This window comes from Anser cygnoides, chromosome 19 (genome assembly GCF_040182565.1).
Source record: "Anser cygnoides isolate HZ-2024a breed goose chromosome 19, Taihu_goose_T2T_genome, whole genome shotgun sequence".
NCBI lineage: Eukaryota > Metazoa > Chordata > Aves > Anseriformes > Anatidae > Anser > Anser cygnoides.
In genome coordinates, this window is record NC_089891.1 from 8,350,449 (window position 1) to 8,376,826 (window position 26,378).

Sequence of the window (26,378 nt, forward strand, 5' to 3'; positions counted from 1 at the left end):
AAGCTTCTTTCAGTTTCTACCTTTCCCTTTATGCTTGTTCAGCAAGCCTCCTCATTACAGGTAATAAACTGAAACATTCAGCACATAAATGGCCCGAAGCATTAAAATTCATGCTGTCTGGGGCAATGCTCTGGGCTGCAGAGCTGGACCAGCAGCTTCTGATGTAGCATGCATGCTACATCTTTTTAATAAACTATTACATGTATATATGGGGCATCCTTCCTGGGTAAGCATTCACAAGTTTTTATAATGGCTAGCAGTTTCTTGCTTGGGTCTTACAAAACATTTTATCACTTAAAAGCTACAGAACCTTTTATCAAATGGGTTAAAAGAGGGTTGAAGGAGATGGGTTTTGTACTGTGTGGAGGTATTCACCTGAGGGGAAAAGCTGAGTTCGTATGGCTTTATAATAGATACTTTGTTTAAAATCATTAAAAAGAACAGACTTCACTAGTGAGATGAAATGTCTCGATTGTTCTATCTTACCTATGTTGTTAATTATTAGGGATATTAGAACAGTGTGTGCTTTTTATTTAGCCAAAGGGGAAGACAGGTCTACAAATGTATTATTTAGAAATTGCTCTTTACAGGTAAGGTTTTTAACAGCAGATGTTTTGGTGTTATGTGGTGTTAACATAAACTGGAGCAGGAGGAGGGATGCTGAACACAAGTCGGCAAAACACATGCAGGGCTTTCCACAGAAAGGAAAAACCGCTGCTGGAAGAAGTTCAGAGATCAAGTGGCTCAATGTTTTTTCCTGATGGCAGCAGATGGGTTAGTTTGAGCCTTTGGAAGTGAATAAATCCTCCGGGGGGGGCTCTTTATCATGGTGTCAGTTCTGTTCCCCAAGTCCTCTCCTCTGTTCCCTGATCTAATTTGCACAAAAGAGAGAATGGGCTCTGGCCTCTTAGCTCCCATATTATGCCACAATCAAACCTTTTAAAGACTGATTGTGTGTTGTTTCCCCTTCAGGATTGGGTCAAAGCATAGATAGCAGGTTTTTCTCTTATGTAAGGCAATAGTTTCACAGAGCATTGAGGATCAATGACACTAATGTTATTACAAGATCTAGGTTTAATGCGTTTTTAATGTTTTTAGAACTGCTGGAGTGAACTGTGCAAAGCACCAGCTTGAGCCAGTTTTGCCTGAAGTGTAACAAGTCACACCACAGGTACGTGTGGAGAAGTGTGTGGTTTTAGAGAAGCGCAAGTCAAGAGTGCAACTTGCTGAGGTTGTCTCTGCTTTGTGATAAATAAATCTGTAAAATACTTGGTAAATGAAAAGTAAAGTGGTTGTGTAGGGGTCCAAACAATGTTCAAGTAGTCTAGCTTTCAGCTCTCGAGGGCTAAACCTGTTCTCAGGATATCTGTTTTCCTGTTAAGGAAAAGCCATAACTGCAGAGCTGTGAAGGCACAAACTCTGCCTGTTTCCTGGTGCGGCTGGGGGCAATGTGAGAACGTGCTGCTCACCACAAGGTAACAGATGGCCACGGAGCCCCCCTGACAATGCTGTGCGGATCTTCGCCTGTGCCACCCAGCAGCGCTGGAGCCCATTGTCCTGGCCCTGCTGCAAAATCCCGATTCCACGCTGAAGAGCTGCAGAAAAGAGCCTCGGTCTCTCAGACCTGCAAAAGAGCAGCTCCCCATGTCGTTCATTGAAAATATGGAAAGGGCAATGCATATAGAAATCTAATTATTGGCAGGCCCTGCCTGTCTTTTAGTATGATAATCGCAGGCCCTCACGCTTTCTTGTGCACGGACCCCTGAAAGGTAATAATGAAAGCAGAAGTTAAACTATTGAATCTCCATCAATCATTCGCTGTTTGCTTTGATTACAGTGACACGACTTGGGTTTGTTCCTGAACTGCGCTCAGAAGCTGTTATTGATGGCATTAAGATACTTTAAAGACAAATACACCCTTGTTCCACCACCGCCACCCCCCTCCCGCCGGCAGTGCCGCACGGGGCGCTGCGGCCGCTCGGGGATGCTCGCGGCGGGGCCGGGGGCGGCGGGGCCCCTCTTCTCCCCTCCCGGCCCCCCTTATAGCCCGGCCCGGCCCGGCCGCGCCGTCTGTCCGCCGGGGGTGCCGGCCGGGCCGCCATGGCGGCGGAGCGGGGCCTCCTCCCCGCCCTGCTGCTGGTGCTGCTGGCGGGCGGCGGGCAGCAGCCGGGCGCCGCCGACTACTGCAGCTGGAGGGGCAGGTAGGAGCCCGCGGCCCCGGGGTTCGCCTCAGGGCGCCGCCGTTCTCCTCAGGGCCGGGCCGGGGTGGGGCCGGGGGCAGCGGCGGGACCGGCCCCGTCCCCTCAGCGCGGCCCCGGGCCCCGCTCCCCCGTTGTACCCGTGGGCGAGAGGCGGCGGCGAGCCTCGGCTCTGCCCCGCCGGAGGGTTCAGCGCTGGCATTTGGGCAGGAGGATACTTGTCGGAGCCCTCGCAAAGGGGACACCGCCTGTCGTGGTCGGTACCTTTCGGCCAGGGCTGCTGCTGGAACTCGTCTGTTTTTTTGGGAGTGATACAGCTAGAAGTAACTCTTGTGAAGGCAGTGAAATTGCACTAGCTTGGTGCTCAGCCTGCTTCAAATAAAACCATTTTTCTTGATGAGTTCTTGCCAGCAGCATTAAAAAAACAAAACAAAACAAAAACTTTACAACGTAGGCTTTTAAATCTGATTTTCAGAGCGTTGTGCAGCTCCTATTGTGAGTCCATGCTCTCACCTACCTGTCCCCAGGTGGGATTTTCCAGAGAGATTAGAAAGACCTATCGCCCAGCAAGCTTTTGCTGCTGTTTCACAGAGGGAATCTAACATTTTTCTGGATGCTGCAGACATCCAGGTGTGGATTTGTGGTTGGGCATAGGGGGCTGAGGCTCCTTTCTGCAGCCGGTGCAGCACCAGGTGCGAGCAGTCCCCTGTGGCACTGCGGCTGCACCTGCAGCAGGTCCTCAGAGGCTGGGGAGGAAGGGCAGCCCAGCTGGAGGGTGTTAGCTGCACAGACACGGCCCTTATCTCTGGGCGGTAACTGCTGGACTGTTCCACCCGTGCTGTGGATATCGTTAGTGATGGACTGATGGTATTGTCTTGGCAGTGGTTTGAGCTGGGAGCCCCGTTCCCGTGCGGTGGAGCAGGTCCACCTGCGCTGCACTGAGGGCTCCCTGGAATGGATGTACCCAGCACGAGCCCTGCGTGTCGTTCTGGAGCCCATCCTGCCCAGTGCCCAGCACACCACCGTCTGCATCAAGCCAGCCAGCGACTTCCAGGGTGCCAGCATCTACGTGGAACGTGCTGGGCAGCTGCATCTGGTGGTAAGCGAGGCAGGAGGGGCTCGATCCCACCACGTGTCTTGCTTCAGTGCCCACACGCCGCAACGAGTGGCCCTCTTCCTGCAGGCCAGCCCACAGAGGGACATCAGCCGCCGGACAGCCAGCTTCCAGTATGAGCTGCTGAGCAACCAGAGTGCTGCTGGCCCTGACTTCAAAAAGATGGCACTGGTCAAGGGTAAGAGAAGGGCCTGCCTCAGGGCTCTGTTGTCAGGGTGGATCCAAGGTGGCATCTGTATCTAGTGATGGAAGCTGGTTTGGGTGAAGGGGTTTATCATGGCAAGGGAAATCCTTCTGCCAGCTCGTGGACAGTGTTTGGTGGGTGCAGTATAACCAGCTACGTGTATTCAGATTTCCATTGTCAGGGGAATCCTGTAGGCACAGGAGCAAATGCTGCATTATAAAGAGAAACGCAGTCCCTCCTTTAGCAGCTAGCTTGGCCCTGGGTATATGCAGAGTGATCAGGGTGACTCCAGCCCCTGGGAGGTACTGTCACAGAGAGCATCTGTGTGGTTTGGGAGTCAAAATCCCATGTTTAGGAGAGGTTTAAATTTGTTAGGAACCGAAGGGTCTCACCAAGATGGTCATGGGAAATTTGATCTTTTAAAAACACCTAAGTTGCTTGAAACTTCATTTACCTTTCTTTCCTGTTCGTAAACTAACAAATCTTGCACCCAATAACATTTATGTGCATCAGTGCCCTCCCCCCCAACATTCATGTATGAAGAGGGCTCTTTTCAATTCAAGTTCTGAAAGACTGGGACCCACCTACTGCTGCTGTTGTGTCCTCACTGTCCCTAGTAGAGAATATCTAAGTCACACCTGATAACCAAGGTCAGATAAATAAGGGGAGTGTTCAAGCCGTGTTACAATAGTAAGCAACTGCCCTGTAAAATAGAGAAAGAATAAATAAAAGAGCAACCATAGCGCTTCTGGACTGTCATACCCCTTTTGTTAACCTGTTCAGGCCACTGCTTTGCATGGCTTTGCTGTTTGCTAGAGTTTTGTGGCATTAACGTGGGGAACACACTTATATTAGGGAGTTCTTATTGGCCTGGCTGCTCGCTACTTGATACAGGAGCTTTTGATAACAAGCAGGGTGTGTAATGTGTGTGTGGACAACTAAAATTCAACCACATCCATGCTGGATTGCTAATGTTGTTTCAGTAAGCGATACCGGAGTATTCCTTGACTGTAGAGCTAAGTGTCGTCTGAAGTCATCATAGGACCCAACTCATGCATAGATGCCTGTTTTTTTCCTTGTTTTTTTTTTTTTTTTGTAAACCAGAGATAATATAGGAAGATTTCCCTCTCTTTTTGTTCAGAACAGAACTAAACTGGAAAAGGTTCAAAAATGGTGGAGGGTAGCTGTGTGCCAGGTGCTGGTGTTTTCTGCTATGTCTTTTGCATGTTTGATGAGTTGTTAAAGGGATTATAGGCTGTCGGGCTATGTTGTCATAAGCACAAATCCTCTGTGCTTATTTCATTGCTTTGGTTGTGTTTGCATAACAAGAATTTTGTTTTGTCTGATCATAATGCTATTTAAACTAGTACCTCTGCCCCATTTCCTCTCACATGTCACTAGCCCTTTAGCAATGAGACATAGTATTGTACCATAAGTAACTGACTTTTTTTTTTTTTTTTAAAGCTATGTGCCGTCCTTGTGACAATGTGGAACTTCTTATGGCTATTTGCAGCAGTGATTTTGGTAAGCTGACTAAAGAAAAGTCATTCTGACTTTATAAATATGCATTGATTATTTGGATTTATTTGATTGATTTTTTAAAATAATGACCTGACTATGCACTCTGATCTGAGAGGGAAAATAGCTTTGTGAAAAACAATTTGAACTGGGAGGAGGGGAATGAAACCTAAAAGGGAGAAGCTTCCTTTCAAGGTCCTCATTTCCTGCAGGCAGAAAGGTTATGATCTAAAACCGAGCTAAAAGTAATTCTCACAAGTGTACTGCTGACTTTCACATATAACAAAGTCACATGCCTGTGGATACACACATACGCACAAATGATGCACCCTATTTACATTCCTTTTTATTCCCTTAATCTGTTTTTTTCCAGATGATGAACATGTCCTCTCTCTTCCCTCACAATTTGCACACTTCCTAGTTCTCTTTCTACAAAAGTAGTGAGTTGTTTGTAACTTAGCTAAGGATTTCAGGTGATTTCAACTTCCTTCAGTGACATGCTGTTTCAGTTTCAGGCTTGATGAGAAAACAAAGCAGTTAATATTCCATAAGATAAGAAATGCTGATTTGGTGGTACGTTAAAAGCTTTTCCTATTTTCTTTACTTAAATTGCAATATCGCTATCTTTTTTTTTTTCCCTGTGGATTGTGATTTGTTTTATTCCCATAATTTTGCACATTAAAATTTGTGCCTCTTTGAGACAGAAGTCCAAAAGATGAAGCTGTAGAGCTGTATCTCCGTGTGGCCACAATTGTATTGCTGTAACTGTGCCTATGAACAGATGTAAATGTAGTTCATAGCTGTATTTCTTTTCAGTGTTTAACAGAAAACACGAATCAACTGCTTTCCTACTCCTTCCTAGGGATTGCCTTACTTCAAACACTACAGATAATTTTCTCATACCCCAACATCATTGTGCTAACACAAAACCAGAGCACAGAGCATGCTTCCCTTAAATAGTGCTCCTTAGCTGGTAATTTTTTTTCATCTAAATTAATTGATGCAATCCGTCCCATTGTTTCTACTTGATGAAGTTATCAGTTCCCATGCAAGGCACTCTCCCCCTGTACTGCCTGAAAAAAACAGACTGACAGATGTGGAGGCCCAGGGCACACAATGGGGAGCATTTACACTTAGAGCAGCAACAGACCAGAAGAAATAGCCCTTTGAACTTACTCTATTTATGGCCTGACTTCCTTGCCCTAAGCTCACAAATCGCTATCATCAACTTTTTTGATTAGAGAAAATAGCTGCTAATGAAAGTGTAAATGACACTGGGAGTGAATAGGACCTTTATAGTTAATCTTAAGACTGAGGTCTTCCGTCACTAGGCCCTGAGCAGTGCAGGAGCAACTTGGAGCACCAGGAACAAGTGCATTATAGCTTGTCAATAGACTTGGCTGCATCTGATTAAAAATTATCACTGAGAGAGAGAGATGGACAACAGAGACATCTGTTACACAGAATCCTGGTTTCCCTCAGAAATTGAGTTAGATGGGAAGGTCTTGGAAATTTCGGAAATATGTTCTTTCTGTTTCATCCATTGAGTTCTTTGTACCTGAGTGAAAGAGTTTTGTGGCAGAAGTATGGCAAAGTTTCAGTTGCATCGACAACCCCTCATTTGCCCAAAGCCCAAATGGTGGTGCGTTTCATTCTGAGCCTCCTCTGGTTATGGCATTGAAATAAATTTAGTTATAATAGAATAATTGATTGCTGTGAAAAATGGGGACAGCAAGAATGAGGGAGATTGCTTCAGGACAGCAAGCACTACTGGACATTTCTTTCTCTGCACAGTTGATGTAAAGGATGCTTTTATTCAGAAAGAATATGGCTTATCTTCTAATTTCCAAAAAACAGCTAGGACTGTTTTGGGAGAAAGAGGTACATGAATGCTATGTGACTTTAAATAGGGCTTCAAATAAAGTCACTTGAAGAGTTCTGCATGCTGTTCACTGACTCTGAAAGTATCTTTTTCTGGATGGATGATGTTTTCTTTTGAGGGAAGAAACCTCGAACATTTAAATGAAAAGTGTTTAACAAGCTCTTATTTTTCCCAAATAAGTCATATTCTAATTCTTCTTAAATCAATTTATTTTACTGCTGTCAAAGAAGAAAATTCAGTGTCCCATGGAGACAGGAAGGAGATAGTCTATGACAGTCTTTGACTTGGAACATAAAGTTGAATTCCTGAGCTGACCTCTTTTCCTGTGCTTTTTATTCTTTACTGCTGATTTGCATTATCAAACAAGTTATACGTTTCTTCTCAAACATAGCTGATTTGAGTAGTTAAAAAGCATGCTTCCATCACACAGCACTGTTTGTGTCGGGCTTTGGACCGTCCTTTGTACAGGAAGCAATGTATGCCCAGAAATGTGTCTGCCTGTAGGTGGTGGCCATGCGAGCCATGCAACAGATTTATTTCTCCAATTATTTCATTCAGTGAGCTCCTTGTACGTGAGCTACTTACCTGCTGCTCCATAACCAACTCCTGTCTTCTTCACATTTAGTGGTGAAAGGATCTATCCGAAATGTTTCCCACGATTCTGAGAACCACATGTCACAGGTTGATGTCAACGTCCAGAAAGTCTACAGACAGAAGAACAGAATTTTCCAGCAGGATGAAGCAAGTGGTGAATGGCGAGGCCCTATACGAACCCTGCTACAGTGCAAGGTGAAGAAGGGAGCTGGAGATTTTCTTTTCACTGGAAATGAACATTTTGGCGAAGCCTGGTTGGGCTGTGCTCCTCGGTTTAAAGATTTCAGTTTCATTTACCATGCTGCCAGAGAAAGAAGAGCCAACCCCTGCGAGTTTCAGCTCAATTGACAGGAGTAACACAGGACATGAGAGTTGAAAAAGTTCAGCCCTGTTTTTGGATACTGAATCTGAAGCAGCATTAAAACCAAGGGCTAAAGCTAACAATTTCAGCAAAACAGGAGCCTGGAGAATTTCTTGGAGATAATGGCTCTGTGAGCCCTGTAAACTCTGACCACTAATCCATAAATTGGGTTGCATTACTTTCTCCCTCTTCAAATCTTATTTGCCTCAAAAAATAACTGTGAATTTTGAAAAGGCTATCTTTGTTTTGTAGTTAGAAGGCAGCTAGTGCTCAGTATTATGATGTTCTCTGTCTTTACTCTGGGCACTTACTATGTGCTTTTTCTCTATTTTTTTTCCTCTCTTCACCCATCTCCAGTTGATTTCCCTTCCATTTGATTCCTATTTATCTTCTTACCTATTAGATCATTCCTGGGCATCTCACCACTTCATCATTTCCACGTTCCTATGTTTATAGCTAAAACCATAGTTAGCGTTTGTTACTAAACCTTCAAACAATTGGTAGGTTTGCCATTTTTTTTCCCCTTCTGTATGTTAATAGAGACATTAACTAACCCTCTGGGGCAGGATCACAGCTGATGTAATTCCACAGATCTCTGTTGATTTCAGCACAATTGATAGTATCTGATTTTGTTCCACGTGCAGACAGACCAATGAGAGATACTGCACTAAGCTAATATGAACTGGTATCATTACCAGATGAGAAAAGCTCGTTGAGAAAGGCATTGAAATAATCAGAAGTTTAGGTCGTAGCATTGTCTGCAGTGGAATGTAATAGTGAGTATTCATAGTACTGGATCTACAGCTAGCTCTAGTTATTGTTGAGTGCACGATAGGAAAGAGCTAAGAGAATTGGCTCTTGTAAAGTATGAGAGGATATACAGAGGTATCCAAGTACATGGCTTTTGAGAGCTGGAGATCAATGCTACAACTGAGATTTTAAATGGGGTACTCTTGGGTATTTGCACTGTAAATGTGAGATAAAATGTGAGAGATACCTCTGTCTTAGTATAGATCAGAGGAAGATAGGTACTGCATTTCTTGTTTTGTATATTTGTTATATTTGTACATAGCAAACTTGTGTGTGTTGTGGTGTGTTTTCTTTTGTTTGTTTGTTTTTTTGCATTTTATAGGGTCCTTAGCGATTTCTCAATAGCATTAATACCATAATTAATATTAGCTTTCATGGAGCGTTGTCCCTTTGAAACAATGTGTTCTTTTTCCAGCAAATAAGTACTTCAGTTAGCAATTGGTTGAAAAACTGAAATAACCCAGTGTGATGTGAAATATCATACAGGAAACATACGTCCGAAGTGCATGTGATCTGGTGATTTAATCCACAGCTATGCAGGCTTGTGTGCATTCTAATGAGCAACATGAAATTCCTGCAATCAGTGATCCGTAATGAAGAGATTATTAGAGCTTGTGGATGTTGAATATATTAATTCTGCTTCACTGTAGCCTCCATATATTGCATAGAGTTGAGATCACTATTGTGACACCAGTAACTTGCAGAGAGGAGCCCAAATGTTTACAAGTGGTGGGATAAAAAGCTTTGGCAGGGGAAAATCTTTAAGTTTTAATTTGTTTTAGATTTTAAACAAATACTCTGATTTAACTAAGGTTAACAAAAGAACAAAAAAGAAAGCCAGTAAAAGCATTGCACTGCTCTTCCCCTAGAGGCCTTCCTTATCACTTTGCTAGCAAACAGGAAAAGGAACAATAGATAGGAAAGTGAAAGAAAAGGAAGAGAGCTGGGGAAAAAAAAAAAAGAACAGAAAATTTACAAGGTGAAAGTTACTTCAAAGTGCTCAGACCATTCTTGGAAAATAGTCCATCGAGGGAGCAAATGTTTTCCTCTATAGGAAAAGGTTTGGAAGCAAAGACCAAACAAAAACGCAGTTAGAAAGATGAACAAGTATATGAATATTTAAGAGAGAATTTCTGTGATGTATAGAGTGCCAACACTCATAAAATCCATAGTGCTTCAGTTCTTTACCCTAGGTCCAAATTTCTTCCAACTTCAAGACAGACTGTCAAGATATAGGCGTGAATAACAGTGGGAAAGCTGGAAGAGATGGAAAATCAGAAGCAGTGGAAGAGCAGGGAAGTATTTGAAGAGTAATATAAGATCAGGTTATACACTACTTAATTTCAGTAGCTTTATTAGTGGGACAGGATGGACAACCGTTATCGGAACAAGGAGCTGTAACAACAAGCAGGACACTTTAATTTTGTCTCCTGGGGTGGTTTAAATTGTCAGCCTAAGGCAATATTGTGCAGTTTCTTAGTTACACAGGGCAGCAAGCAATGTTTATTCCCTTCGCATCTTGTGTTACAGTTTCTAGCTGAAATAGTCCTTAGCCTCAGTAGAGTAAAAGGTAAAGTGAATATTCTTCCTTGTTGAGTTAGCTTGTGTATAATAGGAGCCAACAGTTGCAGTTATGTACGCATTGTGGTCTTCTCAGGCAGCAAGAAGTTGGAAAGACTGAGACAAAACAAATTTTGCAAGCAGTCTGTGCTGCACCCAGCAGAGAGTTTTAAAAATAAGTGAATATAAGCAGGGATACCTAGAAGTAAAGAATGGAAACCTTCCTTTCCCGTGGTTTTCTGACATTATGCCAGCATTAGCGATGGGTAAACAAAGGCCGGGCAGCGTTACAAGGGCACAGGGAATCTTCAGGGAATAGGTACCTAAAAACAAAGTAAGGATGCCAGAAGCCTAATACAACTGTTTCTTTTGAGCTTTAGGGATCAGTTTCTCCAACTAGAGGTGCAGGAGAATTGGATCTGAAGTGAAATACTATCACTGTTTCACAAATCGAGGGCTGAGGCAGAGAGGCAATTATTGGTGGGATTTGGGTGCCAGCTCTCATTAGTGCAAACCCTGTGATCTGAGCTAGATGGACTATGGGAAAAGGGGGGACTAAGTTATGCTCAACCCATTTGTGAGCAACCGCAAGCAAGCAAGTGATGTTGTTTCTTTACCGTCGTTAAATTTAACCCAATGAAATATTTTTACTGAGGAAAGCCTGTTGAACATTTTCCCCTTTAGCATCGCAAGCTTAAGTCTTTCAGCCTCTTCCAGGAAGGAAGTGAAGCCTTTTCCATAATCCTTCTGATCAGTAACATTTCATAAGGCAGTGGGGTCTTTATGCACTTAATCATTTGTTCTTTGCTGGATTCGTGCCCGATGTGTAGATCGAGAATCAAAAGATAGACAGGATGTTTCCCCAGTTTGTTGAATGACAAAAAAGAGCTGTAAGAATCTCTAATGAGTCTTTGAATGACTGGACCAACACTATGAAGTAGAAGTTTGTGAATAGACACTGGGGGCTAAGTTTTCTTGTCTGATTTGAATGTGGCTTGGCTGGCTTACACCCGAGTGAATTTGGCCCTTTTTGAATGCAGCTGCTCTTTTCCTTATGTCTACCTTTGCCTTTTCTGCGTAGTTTCAAGTGCACTGAATTTTCAACACACTGTTCTGTAGGAAATTAATTGCATGAGTACAGGCTTATACCCTTTGTTAGAGTAGTGACTCGTTCACTCCCTTTCTCCAATTCTATTAGTACTTTTCAAGGTAAACGTTTCAATATTTTTAGCTGAACTGTAAGCTCAACTTGTGTCTCAAACAGAAGTGTAAGAACCCTGTTGGCGTAACAAAGTAAAATGTCACACTGAAATGGCAAAGCTGTGGCTTTCGGTGGGGTCCGGAGTTGTAGTGAGAAGGGCCAGGAGCTGCATGTTGAAGTTCTGAAATCTGGGTTTATGCTGGGCTTTGCTCCTGACCCACATACCTAATGTCTACTATTGTCAGTGAGAGTCTGTATTTTAAAGCAGTTTTAGATGGCTAGAGATGAGAAGGATTAAGGGAGACACTTCTGAACGTGTTGCAGAATTAACTTAGTTCAGAATCACTAGCACTTGTTCGCAGCTGGACAGTTAAAATGGCTCTGAGAAAGCAGCATGTGTTTTCTCTCTGTCCTAGGTTTTAGCACCTCTTTTCAGAGCTCATTCTTCACTGAGATCTTTAGGCTTAACTTCAGCATGGGAAGAAGAGTATTTTTTTTTTTCTCTTTTTCTGACCTTTACCAAGATACCATCTTTTCCTCCTTTTAAATGGTCCTAATCCCATTCTACTGAAATCTAGCAAGGCTTCCAAAATACTCGTGGGGAATCAGATTCAAGAGTACTTAATTTTTTTAAACACTTTTTTATTCCAAAGTGATGTGTTTTGGCTTTAGTACAGCACAGCGATACTTTGGAGATGCATAGTAAATGCTCCTGTAATTAATACAGTCATACTTACCATATTTATAATTTTGCCTCAGGATATATAATTCTCTTAGTGTCTGAGAAAACCATTGCTCTGTCTTCAAGGAATTAGTACACAGACAAGTACCTGAAATGAATCAGGGGCCAACAAGGAATAAAGGAGTTCCAGGTATGCCATCAAACCTGACATTGCAGCATGCCATAGAGCAACAGCCCTCTTCACTGTGACCTTGAGAATTTGCAGCCAAATTAAAACTTCATTACCAATTACAGTGCCAAGATTAAGGATTGTTAAACTGCCTGAATATCAGTTTCATGTAAAATGAATGTATGACTTGACTGCTAGATTATTTTTGCAACAATGCTATTCCTGATCAGGTTCCTAGAACACAACGATCCTTTACAGGCAAATCTGGAAGCTGCTTCTAAACTGGGGGAAAACCTACCCCTAAAGCAGAAAAAAGCCCTTCCTTCCTTCACCAAAAACTACTAGATTTTTGAAATAGAGTGTTGGTACTCTAAAAAAAATACAAATTATTTTCTTACATTGTATATTAAACTTCTTAATGTTTTCAAACACAGATAAAATACAATGAACTTGGGTCCTTAAAGTTCTGTTGAACTAATTTAGGATCAAGAATTTCTCATGATGGTATTTTCACCTAAATTATCTGCCTCTTTTCAATTAGCTTTTATTATTTTAATGGTTGCTCCTCCTACCCTTGCTTAGTGCTTTGGCCAGGCTCACATAATTGCCTATATTTTATGTAAATGGAATTGTTACACCGTAAAATGATATACAAATGTGTCTACCACATGAAGTCCAGTAAATGGTGTGAATAAGCCCATTATTTTCAATGTAACGGCATCTGATAGCAGCCTGGGAAACACAGGGCTGACAGATGTGAGCCTGTGACAAGGCCTGGAAAAAAACTGAATGAGAAGCACTCTGACAGATCACAATTAATTGACTTTTGAAATAACTCCTTTTTTTCTGCAGTTCTACATGGCTGAGCAAGATTCACAAATTGCTGTCTTGAACTTTTTAATGGGACAAAATCGCTGCCAATGAAAGTCTAAATGACATGAACTTTGAATAGGAGTCGTACAATGACCACACCATGACATGTTTTTAACTGACATTATTTGAGAAGTAGCAGCCCCTCAATTGAGAGGGGATCAGGAAGGGGTGAGAATAGATGGGAGGGAGTCAGAACTGGGCATGGAAGCAGTCTGTTGAACGCTAGCCCAGTCCTATTTTAATGTAGGAAGAGAAACAAGCATTAAGAAGTGTCTTGATAGATGTTTTCATGTGTGTTCCCAGATCATTTGCAGTCCCCTTCCACTGTTCCTTTTACTGTGAAAAAGTCATAAAGCTAAATGAAGAGAAAACGATACGAGCAGATAGGAAAACAGACTGTGTATGAGTAAGGTGCATGCTGGCTTCTCCGCGTTCAGTATGTGTTCCAGAGCCAGGCTGTTGTCAGTCACGTTTACATGGGAGCAAGATACTTTATTTGTATTGGAATTGTGTAAGCTTTGGATGCTTAGGCCAAACTGTGGCAGATCTAATTGACCTCTTAATCCCAAGAACATCGTGGGGCAAGTAGTTAGTGAAGGGAAGATGAGGATTGTATTTTTCCTTAATTAATGTGAATTACAGCATTCCTACTGTCTGCCTCTCCTGATCTAGAAGTATCATAACTGACTCTCTAGGAACTCTTCACAGAATTTATTCCCAGAAACCTTCATCAGCTATGCTCGTTCAGAGAAAAGTGGCAAAGTCAATTTGTAACTCGTTTTATGGGTGCCTTTGTTTTGGCTAATTTTAAAAACTTTATTGAGCTGTCTGCTTTCCACTGGTCCCAGGGAGAGGCAGATTGCAAGCCACAAGTCCTTTAGTTTGACCTCGCTGACTGCTATTAGGAATCTCAGAACATACTGATTTGGAAGGGACCCTCAAGAATCACTGACTGAGTCCAGCTCCTGACTCCACACAGGTCCACCCAAAAATCAACCCCTGTGTCTGAGAGCATTGTCCAAATGCTTCTTGAACTCTGGCAGGCTTGGGGCCATGACCACTGCCCTGGGGAGCCCGTTCCAGTGCCCAACAGCCTTCTCAGCAAAGATCGTTCTTCTGATATCCAACCTGAATCATCACCCATTGCCACTTCCTGGCATCACTTGAGCTAGCAGATACTAGAGATCATGTAAGGTTTTTTTAAACAATCCCACTGCACATACTTAGTTCTTAATTGTTATCTTCTTCCAACTAGTGACATTTTTGCTTACCTGAAAAGGTCTCTGCAGGTTCCTTTGTTGGAGGGGATGTTCATCTCATCCTCAGCTAGGATAAACCATTACTAGTAAAGGGTGCGTAGCTCAGATGAAGGAGACAGAGATAGTTCAGGCAGGTGGCTCAGTCCAGAGGACATCACAGCACATGCAGCTCTTGTCCTTTTGTCTTCCCCAATTCTTGTCTAACTTACTGAGTTGTACAAATAACTGGTCTCCTTTTGCATATGATAGCATCTATTTCTGCCTTCTTTACTGCTTATTCCAACTTAGACACTGAACAAAATACTTAGAGGTAGAGTTTACCAAGAATATTTATTGAATTCAAAATATCAGTTCATTCACTTGAAAATTGAAAAGATCAGCAACAGTCATCTTCTAAAAAATGTATAGGCACAACAATAAAGCAGATGGCATAAAATCCATGTCTACTGCCCTGACAAGGATGTCTAGCTGAAACATCTATATCAAATAGCATATAGCGTACATACTGAAGCACATGGCTGATACCAGTACAATCATCAGGTTTGTACTTACATAAGCATTTATTTTTCTAAGTGCAGTATTTTACTGATGTATTTCATTGAAGAAGAGATTAAATTAATGCAGATTAGGGCATTCAGTGGGCAAGCGTTTATCCAGTTACCATCACTTACACATTAATATGCAAATCATTCCACATACTTATGGCTTTATTAACACCAGAATTAGTTCTCTTCCTATACTGGATAATCAGTTTCTTTGCAGTATTAAAAAGAGAAGTGTAATTGAAATTTATGCTCATGTCTACATTTCATTTACAAACCAGTACAGCTTTGATACTCTTACTGGCTGAGTAAAAACACTTCAGTTGTCGTTATTTATCATGCTGTAACTGATATTTTATTCTAATGATATATAAAAATGGTGGGGCAGATATATATGTAAAGGATGTCTTCTCTGAAGCTAAGTGAAATAGCAGTTTTCAGAAGTGTGACAACCCAGTTGTGCATTTCTCATTTTGTTCCAAATTAACTGACCCTCATTCTACTATTTTGATTCATTCAAAACACAAAACCAAAATAAACAGGAATCACTAGTGCGGGGACAGGCTTTTTTCACTTCCCATCGTAAACCAGAACATGTCTTAATGTGTTACATACCCATGTCACATTTAAAGAATCTACCCTTATCCAGTGTGGCAGAGTAAGAACTCTTCTCTCGTTGGCTTGAACACAGAATCATAGAATCATTTAGGTTGGAAAAGACCTCTGAGATCATCAAGTCCAACTGTTGAGTGTCACTCCACACTATGTCTAAAGAAGCCCAAAGACTTTAAAGGTTAACACCAACACCCCTTTGAAAGTCAAAGAGCAAGCAACAGAAGACGAGAAGAGGTGGACTTTCTCCACTGCACAAGCTGCTGAAGCACTTTTTTCCCCCCCATGAAGGGGATAGTGTACTCCTTCAGCGCCCCACTGAGTGGGTCTGCAGCCATATACTATGGTGAGGCAGCTAAAGGGACAAGATTTCTCAGACCAAACTGCTCATGTCCCCACAGCTGACAAACTGGAACTGCAGGAAAAAAGAAGCTTTCAGTGCACTTCTTACTTCGAACAGGACACGTCCTCCTTCCTCACCTTTCAAAATGTTTTGCTTAATTTGACAGTTTTAGTGCTGACTGTGCTTTGGAAGGCTGAGACTCCTGAGACAGGACAACCGCTCCAAAGACAGCCGTTACACTTTTAGGTCCAGCAACAATTCCATATCCCATTCTGGCCAAACAGATAGACACATCCTATTGGACTTAGGCTACCTGCGACAATGTACTGAGAGTTTACAAACCAAGTAAACGGAGACATCAAAGCCTAAATCCCTACAAGTCTCCCACTTCAATCGATATGAAACGTAGTCAGAGATTCTTTTGAGCATTCCAACAATTTCCTTTCAAACTATCAACTGTAGCTTTGTGTTTTATTTCTCAGTGCATATTTCTCAGTCCTATCAGAGTCCAGAAATTTTCTCTGTTCTTCATGGCCTACTCCAAGAAATTAGAGCTAGCATGGTAAGTCCAGAGATGTCACCAAGATACAGGCCCAACAACTATGAGATCCAAGTACCATGGTTGCCTACCAGTTCTTTTAAAGTTGTAATTAAGAAATGCAGAGGTGCAGAGTCCTACGCACATGGTGAGGACTTCTGGAGACATACTACAACCCAAAGGAAAGAACACCAGGAAAATTAGAAATCCATTCCAGTGGGGGTTGAAGTGTATTCTCCTTTGTGCTAATTCCTTCTCTGTTTCGAAAGACTCCCCTGTGTGCAGGCTTCACGCACAGAGGAAATATTCTCTATGTACTGTGCTCCTCAAATCAGAGTTCCAGTAACATAACACACCGTAGGAAATCCAGTCTCTACCAACTAAGCAACTGAAAATATGCCAGCAGAGAATATCCTGCCTCACAGTGAGGAAAAGAAAGCAGGGTCTCCTGTCATAAATTAAAGTGAACAGCACATTTATGCTCCTGTGCAGGTCAAAAATAGGCTCCATGAACTCCTCAACACACAAAACACTGAAGAGCCTCCTATGTGAAGCATATTCCGGGTCAGAACATGAGACAGATTGCTTCAACCCACTAACTCTTCTCAGCAATTTATTACCTGGTGATTCTGATACCATTTCTTATCCATCAACTCTAAAAATATCTGCATTCCATTCTGATGACATTTGTCATACTTAATTTTATAGCTGTCACAAGACCTGAATTTACTGATTTCAGTAGTTCATTCCGCGCCATCGCATTGGCCATCACGCACTAAGAACATGTATGTTGTAAATCTGGACTACAGACAGTGGTCTGAATATAGAGAAAGAGTTAAGGTAAAACTGAGACCTACCTCAAAGCCTGAAACCTGAATTTTTCAAGGAATTCCTCGTTTCTTTCTCAGTTATTGCTACCTGTGAAACACAGACTTGCAAACTACATCTGGGAATCCTTTACAGGAAACTGCAGAAGTCACAGCAGCTACTGCAGCCTTTTAGGAGCGGATCATATGATAACTGCTTTTGGAAGCACAGCCAAAGTTTTTGCAAACCCTTTCACTGTGTTTTTTTTTACTGTCATCAACATTTTACTAAATTACTATTTAAAGGCTTTAGCAATTCAGACCAAAGAATCATCAGATATCCCAAACTTATTAAAAGTTATTGATATTCATCTTAAGACATTTTTTGAGACTGCTTTGACTAAGACAGGCAAGTTAATAGCTCATGAACTTGTAAAATACATGTTATAGCTACTAAGATGAGTTACTGCAAGGAATGATTATCTGCATGTAAATGCCCAGGCAAACTACATTAAGATATCAGACCTTACTGTTTCATTTGGCAGAGGGAGAGAACAGTGCCACTTGAAAATACCCAGAAGGCAGGGTACAGTGCCTCAGTAAACTGGGTTTTGAATTTATATATCAAGTTAAGCTTCTCCCCAACAGCCAAGAAAATCACAAACCCTCCCTCACAGTGCAGCAGCACACCAATCTTGGTAGCCTTCACATTGGGTAAGTTCTTTTCAACATCATTATGCCAGGCTGAAATTTTGGAATTAAACCACTCAATGCACCAAGAACTGCTGTTCCTACCCAGGCGGCTGTCTGGCCCCTCCCGGTCCATGCTGCCATAGCAGATGCCAATGGCACAGAAGTTTTTCTGCTGCAGTTCCACTTCCCAGTAGTGGATGCCTCTCTTGAAGCACTGGAACCCCAGCACTTGGGAACAATAGGTGAAACGCTGAGGGTGGTGGTTATAATTCAGGGGGCTGTCTGAGACAGACATCTTGGTGTATCTGTCAGACAGAAGCACTTTGTTATGAGCTGTGTTGAAATCCAGGGTGATGTTAGCAGCATCTGTAAAGACATGAATCAGTTGAAGGTAGTGAAGAGCAGTGCAGTTTTATTTATACAGTCCTGTGAAGGCAACACGTGTTCCTACGCATCTTTATCTCCCTACTCAGCTCTCCTCCGCAGCGTAGGCAGTTCTTAGGGCTGCAGTAACAGCTGCTGGGTTCAACTGCAGCTCCATGTTGCAGAGCAGGCAAACAGGGAGGGACAGGTTTCCTTCCTTCCTTCCTGCGTCCCCACAAATTTCTCTAGCCACCCAAATATATGCCGGCAGCAGAGAGAGATTACTGATCTGGCAGTGAAAGAGCCTACATTTAATTTCAAAGAAAAATCAAGTGGGTTTCATTGTATTTCTAGGTTCCCCTAATGCAGTCATTTGGGGGGAAACCAAAGTCATTACTAAGAAAACTTTAGTTACGCTCTGGCAAATACATGAATACAGAATGTTAATTTTGATTCATCTGGCAAAGAACCACTATTTAGTAAGGTAAACTTTCTTCCTCCTTATCCTCCAAAACTTTCACTTGTAACAACTAGTTAATAACGCTCCAAAGGCTATCTAGCTAACTAAACCCCCTCAAAAACTTCATCAGATAACTACAAAGGTCATGTAACACCAGTGCAATAAGCACAGAAAGTTCATCTTTACATAGTGTAACGTTGGCATCTTACACTGCAAAAGCTCCTCTCTGTCTTTCTGAAGAAAGCTGCTAATAAGATCTTTTGTATTAGCCGCAGCTGCAGCTTTTAGTGCTCCTGTGCTTGTTGCTCCCGTGCTTGTTGCTCCTGTGCTTGGTGCTCCTGTATTGACAAAAGAAAAGAGAGTTTGGCCACTTGGGAAGAAACATTGCACGCTTAACACAGAAAGATTCAGGCTGGAGTGGATCTCAAGTTATCTGGCCTAGCTTCCTTGCTGCAAGTAGGGCTAACTTCGGTAAGGAGGGCTAACTTCAGTATTAGCTCAGGTTGCTCCCTGTCTTGTAAAGTTTTGAAAATGCCATTGCCACTGGGCAACTTCTTTCAGTACTTGATAGCTCTCACAGTGACCACGAAAAGCCTCCTCAGAGGCAACAGCTGAACTTTTGCCTGATAGACCAATACCAGTGATCATCTACTTGGCATTTTAAGAGTAGTCAATGAAGACTAGAATAAGTATCCTCAAGTTTGAACTTACCAAATGAAATGGGAAACTTTTTGTCCGCTGGAAAAAAAAAAAAAAGTTATCTGTTAGTTGTCTCCACGTCAGCTATAATACCATCGTCATGGCTCTTCTGAAGCTGCATCAGCAGATAAAGCTGACAGTCCAGCATGCTGAAGCCACACAGAAATACACCCATACTGGAATACTGCACGTGAAGCACAACCTACTATTTGCCTCCTATTTCATAGGGTCATAAGCCTGGAAGGAGCTTCATCTCTACCCTTGGATGCAACATGTTAGAGGAAGTGGTAATAAGCCTATTCCCATGAGACACGTAGGCTGCTTCTTTTTTAGAACAGAATTTTTAGTGCAGCACCAGGAGTTGCTCATCGATTCTATGAAGTGATCCACAGCAAACACCTCTGAGTGCTCCCCACACAGGACTCATGAACAGAAACGACTGTATTTCAGGAGCCCAGTGGAAGTGACAGAAGTAGTTTCTTAACACTTAGATCTAGTTGAAAAAGAGAACATGGAAGACCTTCCAAAGAGGCCAGAATGCCACATGAATACCAGTAACTGGATAAAACAGCATTGAAAGACCTGAGCATACCCTGCCACGAAGACTGTCTACATCAGCCTTAGACTTTAAGCAAGATGTTTAAGTAAGGCCACTGCTAATCACCACTTACGGTTATCTGCCTCCTCCTGCAAAGGTTCTTGAATCTGGCACGGTTTTTTCTCTTTGTACGTACGCTCTTGTGAAGGGAGAAAAAAAAAAAAGAACATGAATAGCTTATAAGCAGGATTCATTACATACAAATCCATCAAAAAAGCATAGACATTTTGCACAAGTGAAAAATAAATATTCCATTGCATTGCAAAGCAGAAGGGCAGTGAAGTACTGCAAGAACCAGAGGGTAGGGAAGCTCTCCTTTGCTTTACAGTCTGCGCTGACAACACCACAAGCACACATGCACCCTGAGGCTAATGCACCATTGTATCCGTGCAGTTTGCTTCTTTACAGCTCACACGGCATCCATCACTAAATAGCACAAAACATCCTCCCCTTCCCACACAAAAGTGCTCATTACAGATAATCGCTGCATCCCCATTAGAGCAAGCAGCTCTTGGGTACTGCTTGAGCTCTTTATTTAATGGCAAAACCTTAGTTAGGAGAGGATGATGTTCTTTAGTACTTACGTGGTCCAGGCAGCTTTTTCCCAGGAACGGATCTATTTAGCGCAGCTGCTAGAGGGGGCTTAGTTTTCCTAGGTGTTTGTTTCTCTGCAATGGCAATATTTTACATTATTGTTTGTATTGCCAAGGACAATTATGCACGAAAAAGGACATTTTTTCAATCATATTTTTCAGGCATGTGATTAGAACTTAAGTGATGGCAAAGTGATTGGCAAAGTTGGAACTACATGGAAGTTACCCAAGCCCCAGTCCAGAAGATACTTTTGCTTAACCTGGTAAGTAGAGCTTCATTCTACAATGTTTACACCGTTAGTACCTTTACAATTGGGTAATTCAATCACTCCAGGGTGTATTATGTCTTCCCCTCAAATCCACATATCCTGAATATCCTGACATCCACATATCATATATAATGAAATGTAACAAGGGCAAGTGTAGAGTCTTGCATTTGGCCAAGAACAACTCCAGACACCAGTACAAGTCGGGGACTGACCTGTTGGAGAGCAGCGTAGGGGAAAGGGACCTGGGGGTCCTGGTAAACAGCCGGATGACCATGAGCCAGCACTGTGCCCTTGTGGCCAAGAAAGCCAATGGCATCCTGGGGTGTATTAGAAGTGGCGTGGTTAGTAGGTCAAGAGAAGTTCTCCTCCCCCTCTACTCTGCCCTGGTGAGACCACATCTGGAATATTGCGTCCAGTTCTGTGCCCCTCAGTTCAAGAAGGACAGGGAACTGCTTGAGAGAGTGCAGCACAGAGCCACAAAGATGATTAAGGGAGTAGAGCATCTCCTTACGAGGAAAGGCTGAGGGAGCTGGAGAGGAGGAGACTTTAGCTTGGAGGAGACTGAGGGGTGACCTTATTAATGTTTATAAATATGTAAAGGGTGAGTGTCAGGAGGATGAAGTCAGGGTCTTCTCAGTGATATCTAATGATAGGACAAGAGGTGCAAGCTGGAGCATGGGAGGTTCTGCTTAAATAGAATAAAATTTTTTATGGTGAGGGTGACAGAACACTGGAACAGGCTGCCTAGGGGGGTTGTGGAGTCTCCTTCTCTGAAGACATTCAAAACCCGCCTGGATGCATTCCTGCGTGACCTGATCTAGATGTTCCTGCTTCGGCAGAGGGATTGGACTAGATGATTTTTCAAGGTCCCTTCCAATCCCTAACATTCTGTGATTCCGTGACTGTGTCCAACCCTGCTGCATAATAAAAATGTAAATTACTCTAAGGAATAAAGGCCAAGTTGTGCCAGAGGGGCATAGTGTCCCGATTATCTATACTTGGGTAAGTACTGAGTAAAGAGACACTAGCACATTTTGTTCTCCTATACTTTACAGCAGACTGTACGTTTTTGTTTGGAAATGGAGGACCACAGAAGTTGGAAGACAGTTTATATTAACCAGCTCTATTTGCTGCACTAGTTGTGGTTGTTTTTTTGTTTGTTTGTTTGTTTTTAATGATATTTCAGTTGCAGTGAGAATATCCCTCACTTGATCTCAAAGGCATAAAGGAACAAATCATAAAATACCAATTCTCTAAACGATACAATACCTTCTGGTCTTTTCTCCTTAGGCTGACTCACTGTATGCTTGACAATTTCTTTAAGGTTAATGGCAGACTGATAAGCATTATGTATCAAGTTTTGGTCCATTTCAATCACAGGCACAAAAGCCTCTTTTGTTGATGCTCGTTGCAGTGCTGCTGCTCTCTGAAATGAGAAATGAAACATCTCATGCAGACCACCTTCTGTGGTGGATGTAGGCAAATACAACCAAGTTACTTTAAATGGAGTAGGTTTTGTGCATTTAGCTCAAATGCAAACAAGCAAAGGTGACGGTCAGACATGAGCCATGGCAAACTTTCAACAGCAACTCATCAAACCATAAGCAGTAATTCCTAATTGATACCTAAAGCAATGAGAAAGATCTACTAGACTTCATCACAGTATGGAGATGTAACACCTCACAGAGATGGGTTCTCTCATTCACTGACTTTTCTGCTTGTGGCAGAAGTAGTAATGAGGCTGGTGAGGGAAGGGGCTGCAAATTACTGGACAGAAGTTTGTTCCAGTGCTCTTTCACTGTTATTTGTGTGCTTCTCAGTACACCTTTTTACAGAAGGTTCTTGCACATGATTGCATTGTCATTTGAATAAAAGTGGCTGGAGAGCAGGACTGCCACAGCAGTTTTTTGTGATTCTGCATTCTAGAAATTTGAAGAATTAGATTTGCATCTAGAGGACTTATTACCTTTAAAAACAGAACGTCATCATGTTCTGTCAGTGCCATCTCAATCTGGTCTCTGAGAGACTGAATTTCATTCTTCTTACTTCCCAGAACAGTATAAATGTAATCAAACTTTTTGCAAACTCTTTTTTCTTCTTCTGTAATTACTTTAAAGATCTGGTTTTCTTTTTCTTCAATCAAAGCTTTAATTTCCAAAAACTCGTTTCTCATCAAATCTCGCTTTCTGGCAGCTGTCTCCTGAAGCAAACAAGGACAGACAGACACTGGTTTCAAAAGAACAGTTTGTGGAAAAAGTGCTGCTGCTACTACAAAAAAAAAAAAAAAGTCTTTGAGGAACATCTAAACTAATTACTTGACATTCGCAATAGAAAATCTATGCATTCCTATTTTCTTTGGAAAGAAAAATCATTTACTCCCAAGAAATCAAGACAGTTGTCAGCCTCTGTTCCAGGGGGCTGCTGGGCAGAGGCCAGGCCAGCCGTGCCATCTAGTGGTTAGAAGAAGTGGAACTATATCAGGTCTTTGCCAGCTTTGACACCACACACCCACTTGCACGGCTGTAGTTGTTCCTGTGTCAGAGATGTGCTTTGCGGCATATTCAGTTAATATAAAGTTATTCCCCATCCTCCAAGAGGTGTTCCAGAGGAGCACAGAAGGGCTACCCTGGCAGTTTTGCAGTTTCTTGGTCCCCACCACCCAGTCCAGGAAGGACGGTACAAGTGAGATGTACCCAATCCAGCAGCCAGCACGTGACAACCCCAATCGTTCGGTACGAGCAAGGACAGGCTGTGTTAAATTATGGGAAAGAACCATTCCACATTTCAGCAACGGTGCAGCTATTATTGCCCATTCATGCTTTAGCTTAGGCTGCACAGATGCACTCTTTCTGGTGCACAGGAATGGATGGGTTCGAGCCCAGTTAGCGCTCGGGTACATCAGCACTCGCATGAACAAAGCCCTTGTAAGGCGGCTGCATTTGCTCCCATCTGCCATGGAGCTGCCTGACTCTGCCAAAATGTCTCTTTTCTGTTCCCTCCCAATAAGGTCTTCTGGCAATGCAATCTTGGTACTACAGCTATTGTCACAAGAGTACGAGCATCAACAATGCTCAGGAGCCAGCATACACCAAGCGACCGGACAGTGTTTAGAACAGGAAGGTACCCACTTACAGCAGCTTGGCTTTGGCTCGTTTTCACAGAGTTCATTGCTTGAGTAGCTTTTTCACTCTGATTATGCAGCTCTGTCAGTTTCTTCTTCAGTGCTGACTGCAGTAGAGGAGATCAGACAAGATTTTAGAAAAAGGAGTTGCTGTATTTGTAGAAACTTTTAAATAACCGCTGTAAGCATTTAGTACTACTGATTTAAAACCCACTGCTCCTTAAACCTTACAGAATGTAAAAATGCTCTCCTGCACATGCCCGGTTTGTGAAGCCAGAACCCTCCCTGCGGCTCCGCCTTTCCCAACAGCGAGAGGGACATTGTTGAGTCACTCTCTTGATAAGGGCTGTTCATCAGCACAGCTGTTCCCAGTGCTGAAAATACACTTTATCTCTTAGGCTGGACTTTGGGCACTAGGTAAAACTAGGTTTACTAGGTAAACACTGCTCTTCACCTCTCACTTCAATAATGTTATCACTCAGATGTGGATTAGCTATTCTTTTAGTTTAAGATGCTGCTAAGCAAAGTCAGGGAGGCTGTCTTCAGTTAAGCCATATCGGTGCTCACTGAGTCTGGCCACCTAACTTTTCAGTGTTTTCGTCAACTACCCTCTGATTTTTAGCTGCGCTGTACAACACGAAGGCCAGGTTTCCTTCCCTGCTGCTCCCTGGAGAACCTGCTCCTGGCTCTTACTTAGCACGTGCTCAAGATCGCTCTAGGGTATTTCTATAGCTCTTTGCTTTCTAAGAACGTAGCAGCAGCAAGCGGTGCCTACAGGCTCTCAGTAAGCCAGCGGCTCCCTGCCAAGTCCTGCTGGGAGCCTCGCCAGCCAGCACGGCTCAAGGCTGGGGCTGCCCATCGCCTCGACCCCAGCCTGGGAACCCCTCTCCTCGCCTCGGCAAGGGCAGGGCGAGGTGTGCAGAGCCTCCAAAGAGCTCAGGCTCACACAGGAGGACAGACATCAGGAGGACAGACAGGCAGGAGGCTTGCAGCCTGGACCGAGCCGAGCCACCCTGCCCCTGCCCCGCTCACCTCGGCGTCAGCCTTGGCCTGCTGCAGGGGGCTGGCGTGACACAGCTTGTGGCTGAGGAGGCAGAGGGAGCAGATGCAGGTGCCGTGCTGCCTGCAGAAGAACTCGAAGAGCTTGTTGTGCTGCGAGCACTTGCGCTGCTGCAGGTCGCGCACGGGCGGGCAGAGCTGGTGGTCGCGGAAGGCCGGGCTGTCGTGGTGCGGCCGCAGGTGCTCGGCGCAGAAGGAGGCCATGCAGGTCAGGCACGTCTGCACCGCCTGAGCCTGCAGGCAGCTGTCGCAGCACACGGGGGCCGCCGCTTCCTCCGCCACCGCCTCATCTTCCTCATCCTCATCCTCCTGCCGCTGCTGCTGCTGCTGCTGCTGCTGCTCGCCCCCGGCGCAGCCCTGCAGCTGCTCCACCACCCGGCACAGCACCGTGTTCTTGCGGAGCTGCGGCCGGCCCGCGAAGGTGGCCCGGCACTGCGGGCAGCTGAAGCCGGTCTCCAGCCCGGCCCAGGTGAGCTCCAGGCAGGAGGTGCAGAAGTTGTGGCCGCACGGCACCGTCACGGGGCTGTTGAAGAGGGAGAGGCAGATGGAGCAGGTCAGCTCCTCCTCCAGCGCCGCCAGGCTCGGCTCCGACGAGGCCCGGGTCAGCGCCGCCATCGTCCCGGCCGTGCCACCCGCAGCCACCGCCGCTGCTCCTCGGCTGCCCAGAAACGAAACTTGGGGCTGCGGCTTTCCGGCAAACGACGTGGCCGGGCCCCGCCTCGCTTTGGGGCGCGGCGGCTCCGGGACCGGCCCCCGGCCGCACCCGGGGCTGCGCCGAGCGGGGGCGGCGGCCGGGACCCCCCCCGGTACGGCCGGGACCCCCCCCGGTACGGCCGGTCCCGCGGCGGGCACACAGCGGGGGGCGCCTACCCGGTTCCAGCAGGGTCCCGGTTTGGTTTACACACCGAGCATGGGCGAAGCAGCTCCCGTTAACGCACCCAAGTTACGGCTGTGTGCACGCAGAAACCATCTCAATGTATTTCCTCTCTTTTTTTTTTTTTTCCTCCGCGCTTTGCTTCTTCCTCAGACTAACAGAGGGAAGTTAGTCAGGAGATAAAGTATGGAAATTTGATTAACTGCTCAGTAATAGCAACAGCATAACCTGGCTATGACAGAGGAGCTCAGGGACCTGGTATGTAATTTGCTTGAGGGTGGATGAGTTCCTAGGAAATGTGGCATGGCTCCACCGGTACCTATGGCTCCGCAGGGATTTGCAGGTCAGGACTTTGTGACGCGCCTGAGGGGACACAAACGCCTGAAGATACCTGAGAGCTGGT

The 26,378-nt window shown here is 44.0% G+C and overlaps 2 protein-coding genes across 11 annotated transcripts; one reads left to right on the forward strand and one right to left on the reverse strand.

Moving 5' to 3' along the window:
* Window positions 1–74: 74 nt before the first annotated feature.
* On the forward strand, window positions 75–16,640 carry LOC106034684 (meteorin-like protein). 6 transcript variants are annotated; one of them, XM_013178950.3, is made up of 5 exons: window positions 75–1,171; window positions 1,383–1,769; window positions 3,081–3,490; window positions 4,961–5,020; window positions 7,522–16,640. In XM_013178950.3, the coding sequence occupies exons 3-5, from the start codon at window positions 3,157–3,159 to the stop codon at window positions 7,836–7,838; spliced, it is 711 nt and encodes a 236-aa protein (XP_013034404.3). In that variant the 5' UTR covers window positions 75–1,171; window positions 1,383–1,769; window positions 3,081–3,156; the 3' UTR covers window positions 7,839–16,640. The 6 variants fall into 6 exon arrangements, with proteins under 6 accessions (XP_013034404.3, XP_047920222.2, XP_047920223.2 ...); XM_048064265.2 differs by having other exon boundaries at window positions 1,383–1,475; XM_066980121.1 differs by lacking the exons at window positions 75–1,171; window positions 1,383–1,769 and adding an exon at window positions 1,812–2,201 and having other exon boundaries at window positions 3,081–3,297; window positions 3,382–3,490.
* Window positions 14,717–25,806, reverse strand: TRIM25 (tripartite motif containing 25). Of its 5 annotated transcripts, none has more exons than XM_066980107.1 (10): window positions 25,075–25,806; window positions 24,054–24,149; window positions 22,888–23,121; window positions 22,191–22,347; window positions 21,134–21,238; window positions 20,644–20,727; window positions 20,133–20,198; window positions 19,474–19,500; window positions 18,972–19,085; window positions 14,717–18,305 (listed from the first exon to the last, which is right to left on the reverse strand). In XM_066980107.1, the coding sequence occupies exons 1-10, from the start codon at window positions 25,714–25,716 to the stop codon at window positions 17,773–17,775; spliced, it is 2,058 nt and encodes a 685-aa protein (XP_066836208.1). In that variant the 5' UTR covers window positions 25,717–25,806; the 3' UTR covers window positions 14,717–17,772. The 5 variants fall into 5 exon arrangements, with proteins under 5 accessions (XP_066836208.1, XP_047920210.2, XP_066836210.1 ...); XM_048064253.2 differs by having other exon boundaries at window positions 18,972–19,100; window positions 25,075–25,805; XM_066980109.1 differs by lacking the exon at window positions 19,474–19,500.
* Between the last annotated feature and the right edge of the window lie 572 nt (window positions 25,807–26,378).